The 5,942-nt window shown below is 37.6% G+C and overlaps 1 protein-coding gene across 1 annotated transcript in view; it reads left to right on the forward strand.

Moving 5' to 3' along the window:
• LOC137615982 (uncharacterized) overlaps positions 1-4,435 on the forward strand; it is a 7,063-nt gene extending 2,628 nt beyond the window's left edge. Inside the window, exons 3-4 of the mRNA XM_068345663.1 lie at positions 2,569-2,631; positions 3,387-4,435. Of these exons, the coding sequence (XP_068201764.1) occupies positions 2,569-2,631; positions 3,387-4,435 (1,112 nt within the window). The remainder of the gene's footprint in view (positions 1-2,568; positions 2,632-3,386) is intronic.
• Positions 4,436-5,942: the final 1,507 nt, after the last annotated feature.

A 5,942-nucleotide genomic window follows, 5' to 3' on the forward strand; every position in this document is an offset into this window, starting at 1 on the left:
TGGGTCTGTGTACTTTTTCCAGGTACGAAACCGTGTTGACCCATATTAAACAAATTATTTTTGACCAAATGGTTCATTATTTTCTTTTTTATTACCCTCTCATACACTTTCATAATATGTGATGTTAGACTAACAGGTCTATAATTGCTTGCCTCTAGTCTTGATCCACTTTTGAAGATAGGGGTTATATAAGCTAATTTATGTTTAACATATATCTCGCTCATATCTACACTCTGTCTTAGCAGTATTGCAAGCGGCTTCGCGATAGTGTTTGCAGTTTTTTTTAACAAAATCGCTGGAACTCCATCTGGTCCAGCTGCCGATCCATTTTTAATTTCGTTTATAGCCATGACGATATCTGCTTCATTAATATCTATATCCGTTAGATATTCAACATTTTCTTCTCTCATTTCTGTTTCATTATTCTCATTCGCAATTCTTGGCGTGAACTCACTCTTATATTTTTCTGCTAATATGTTGCATATTTACTTTTTTTCATTCGTTAGCCGTCCTTCAATTCTTAGAGGGCCTATTTCTATTCTCCTTTTATTCATCTTTTTTGCATAGGAGTAAAGTACTTTGGGGTTTCTTTTTATATTTTGAAGTGTCCGTTCTTCTAAGTCCCTTTTTTCATTTTCTTTCGACTGTATAATCTTTTGTTCTGCATTTTCTATCTTACATTTTAATTCCCTCATTTTCCACACATTTTTTTCTTTTACAAGATTTTTCTTCCACTTTCTAATTTTCTGAAATAAGATCCTTCTGTCTCTTGGTATGCACGTCCTTTGTTTATTGTTTTTTTTTCGGTACATATTTTTCAACAATTTTCTCCAGTATTTTGTACAGTATGTCCGTATTTACCTGTATATTATCACTTATAAATACATTTTTCCATTCTTTATTCAGTTCATTTATTTCTGACCATTTTATATTCTTACTGTAAAAATTATATTTTCCATATCCTTCCCAAAGTTTTGTGCTTTTATTAATTTTGTGTGAGAGAGAGAGAGAGAGAGAGAGAGAGAGAGAGAGAGAGAGAGACCTTCTTTTCCATGGCAAAGCAGAAGTTCATTTAATCAATTCAGGCTTTTGCGGTAGAATTGGATATCACGTTCAGTTTCAGTCTTACCGAGAGAGGATAAGTCGATTTTGGGTTTAATGTGCTTCTGGAATTCCTCTGGAGATGTTTACTAGGTTTAGCAAGTTTAAATAAGATCGAGATACGCCTTCTGATTTATTCACGTTGTTTGTCAAATCTCAAAACAAAAAGAAAAATGTGAAATAATGAAAAGTTACGACAACAGATTTGATCTTAAATAAACTGATAAGCTATTTACACTGACCTTTAAGGCAAGATAATAGAGCATATTCGATGAAAATCCTAAAAGAAAAACATATTTTAGACAAAGGAAGATAATTCTAACTTCTAACAGCATATACGTGAAGAATATTCTGGTTAAATTAGCCACTGAGCAAAATTGATTCGATAATATTTACCCATAATCCCTCGCAACATGTTGAAATAGTCATTGTTAGAATTAGTTTATAGATAAATAATAAAGAATAAGTTAGTTTAAGGAGTATCAAACAGTAATAAAGACAAATAATCACTCAAAATACATTAGAGGAAATATATAGATACCTTTGAACCTTTACCAACCAGAGGCTAGTTTTAAAAGAATTTTCTTACATTTATATTTCCTTCATAATCACTGAATTTTTGTTCACATGGAAACAACACTGAGGTAGTAAAGTACTAGATTTTTCATTACCCCTCAATATCAACTACAAGTAACTGTAATTGTTCAGCTGGTAATTTCCTCTTGGTAAGGATAGAAGAGACTCTCAGGTCTTGGGTAGTGCCATGGCCTTTGTACCATGGCCTTCCACTGTCTTGGATTATAGTTCTTCTGCTGGAGGGTACACTCGGGCATGCTGTTCTATCTTATTTCTCTCCCTCTTGTTTTGTTAGTTTTTACAGTTTATATAGGAGGTATTTATTTTAATGATGTTGCTCTTCTCAAATATTTTGTTTTTCCTTCTTTCCTTTCCTCACTGAGCTATTTTCCCTGTTGGAGCCTATGGCTTATAGCATCCTAATTGTCCAACTAGGGTTGTAGCTAAGCAAGTAATAATAATAAATAATAGGCTACCAAAACCAATAAATAAATTATTTCAGTCGTGATATGTCCTTAGTTGTTTTAAATGTTTTGATATCTTTTCATGATGTATTTCTTCGAATATTTCATATCCACTCAAAGTTTTTTCATCTTTCTTTTTGAATTATATATTCTGTTTCCCTGTGACAACTCAGATAATCGTTATGTTTTAAATGTTTTAACATCTTTTCGTAATGTAATGCTTCGAAGATTTCATATCGACTCAAATTAAACTTGCATCAAGTTTTATCATGTTTCTGTTTGAATGATATATTTTTTTTTCTTGTGACAACTCAGATAATAGTTATGTTACCTGACTGATTTGATTAATATTTTGTTATTATCCTGTTAGATTTCCTGCACGATATAACTCAACTTAAAAATTAGATTTTGATTTATTTAATTTCAGGATGGCGACTAGCAAAGGATGCTGACAGTCCAAGAATAAAATCTTCTGATGTCTGTCTGTCAGGTAAGGCTTTATATTTTAATATTATATATTTTAATTCGTTATGTAAGTCAAACATTACCTTTTCAACGGAGTAGTGATATAATTTTCATGCCCCCTAAAGAATGTTATTGTCAAACAGAGGATTTTTGTTGAATGAGAAGAAATGCATTATGTAAAACCCTGTTGTGAAGTCAATTATATACCAGTGTAGTCAGATTTGTTCTCTTGTCAAATTATTCTATGAATTTATCAAACGTTTATTTAAGACAACTCATAATTTCATCATATCGTTTAGTTGCTTGATTTTTTTTCTTTTGAAATCACTTTTGGGCATAATTGATACATAACCAGAAAAGGAATGTATCGTAAAAGACCTTACATTGTAGTCTAGTCTGTTCTCTCGTCAATTTAATCTATAAATTCTTACATGTTTATAAGGAAACTCATCATTCTATCGTTTTGCTGCCGGTGAAGCCTTTTTTTTTTTATAATTAATACACAACCATACGTTGATTCCTCTCAAAATATAAAAAAAGAACTCTTATAAATCTGAAAAAAAAAATACTTTTCTTCTTCCCAATGTAATTTTCATTATTATATTATACTGCACTTGAGTCGGTAAGGATTTTTTTATTCGTACCTAAACCTGGAAGAACACTATTGATATCTCCCCACACAACCACCTTTCCACACAACCACCTTCCCTCACAACCACCTTTCCACACAACCACCTTCCCTCACAACCACCTTTCCACACAACCAACTTCTCACACAAGCACCCACCCCCAGACAACCACCTCCCCACACAACTACCTTCCCACACAGACCCACACGGAACCACCTTCCCACACAGCCACCTTCCTACACAGCCACCTTCCCACACAAACTCACCTATCCCCACACAACCACCTTATCACACAAACCCCCCCCTCACACAACCACCTTCCCACAACCACCTTCCCACAAGAGCACCTTTCCACACAACCACATTACCAAACAAACCCACCCACCGCCACACAACCCCCTTCCCACCCAACCACCTTCCCACACCCACATAACCACCCTCCCACACAACCACCTACACATCAATCTTACCACACAAGGCCACCTACCTCCAACTCAACCACATCCTCACACAAACCTCCCCCCACACAACCACCTTCCCACACACACCCAACCACCCCCACGCAACCACCTTCCCTCACAACCACCTTCCCACACAAGCACCTTTCCACACAACCACCTTACCACACAAACCCATCCACCGCCACACAACCACCTTCCCACCCAACCACCTTCCCACCAACCACCATCCCACACTACCGCCTTCCTACACCCACATAACCACCTTCCCACACAAAACCACTCAAATCCACATGCCAAACCTCCCTCACAACCTCCTACACATCTATCTTACCACACAAGGCCACCTATCCCTACACAACCACATTCCCCCACAAACCTCCCCCCACACAACCACCTTCCCATGCACACCCACCCCCACACAACCGCCTTCCCTCACAACCACCTTTCCACACAACCACCTTTCCACATAACCACATTCCCACACAACCATCTTCCCAAACACAAACATCTTCCCACACAAACACCCCCACACACAACCACCTTCCCACACAACCATCAACTCAAAACCACTCGTCCCACACAATCACCATCCCACACAACCACCTTCCCACACATCCACCTCCCCACACACAAACATCTTCCCACACATCCACCTTCCCACACAAACCTATCCACCCCCACACAACCATCTTCCAACACAAACCCACCCACCCCCCAAAAAAACCACCTCCCCACATAACCATCTACACACACACAGCCACCTTCCCTCACAACCACTTTTCGACGCAGCCACCTCCCCATACAAACCCACTTAGCCCTCACACAACCACTTTCCAACACAATCACCTTCCTACACAAAACTACCCACTCCCACATAACCACTTTCCTACACAATCACCTTCCCACACAAAACCACCAACCCCTACACAACCACCTTCCCACACAAGCTTAAGAACATAACCACCTGCTCACACAACCACCCTCCCAGATAAACCTATCTACCCCAACACAACCACCTTCCCACATAACCACCTTCCCACTCAAAACCGAACACCTCCACACAACCACCTTCCCACACAAAACCACCTACCACCAGACAACCACCTCCTCACACAACCACCTTCCTACACAAATCCACCCAACCCCACAAAACCGCATTCCCACTCAACCACCTTCCCACACACAACAACAACCCCCTTACTAACCCCCCCCCCCCCCAGAATATCTCACATTAGGTAGACCATCGGAATTCTCCACTTGAACTAAGGGATAAGATATCTCACCTCCCGGGATTTAGAATCATTCCCTTGAATATGAAATCAAGTTTGAATAATAGTCTATATTTTCATCTTTAACGCTTGAAGGTTTAAAGTATTTGATTTGGTTCAGCTTAAATCCAATCTTCCATTTATTTTCTGTTTTTATTTTGTTTTTGAGGCCAAATTCATTGTTTAAGTAACCTGCTAAATGCATTCACCTCTTCTGTATACAGTTTGCCCTTACGTTAAAAGGCTTTAGAGAGAGAGAGAGAGAGAGAGAGAGAGAGAGAGAGAGAGAGTATGACAAGGAAATGTTTACTCGAGGAAAAAATAGAAGATATTATCCCCTTAAAGTCAGGACACATTAGGAGAAAAGAGGCCCTATTATCCGACCATTTCCACTCAAAGATATAATCCATTTTCTGCCTCGTCTCCTCCGCTTGGGGGCTAATTTACCAAATAGAAAGATACGGGTGAGATGAAGTTTATTAAGCCTTTTTAGAGAGAGAGAGAGAGAGAGAGAGAGAGAGAGAGAGAGAGAGAGAGAGAGAGAGTATTTTTCAAAACCCTCACGAGATAGTGTGAATACCATAATGCATTTTACATTTTATATTCCCCTGTTTTTATCTACTTCTTCATAGGTGTGTTGAGCCTTTTTAGAGAGAGAGAGAGAGAGAGAGAGAGAGAGAGAGAGAGAGAGAGAGAGGGGTATTCTTCAAAACCACCAGGAGATAGTGTGAATACTATAATGCATTCTAAATTTCATATTCCACGATTTTTATTTCCTTCATCATAGGTGTGTTAATAGTGACCTGTTTTATATATATATATATATATATATGCATGCATATATATGTATATATATAATTTATATATATACATACATAAATATAAATATATATATATATATATATATATATACATATGTATATGTATATGTATATGTATTTATGTATGCATGTATATATATATAAATATATGTATATC

This window comes from Palaemon carinicauda, chromosome 22 (assembly GCF_036898095.1).
Source record: "Palaemon carinicauda isolate YSFRI2023 chromosome 22, ASM3689809v2, whole genome shotgun sequence".
Lineage (NCBI taxonomy): Eukaryota > Metazoa > Arthropoda > Malacostraca > Decapoda > Palaemonidae > Palaemon > Palaemon carinicauda.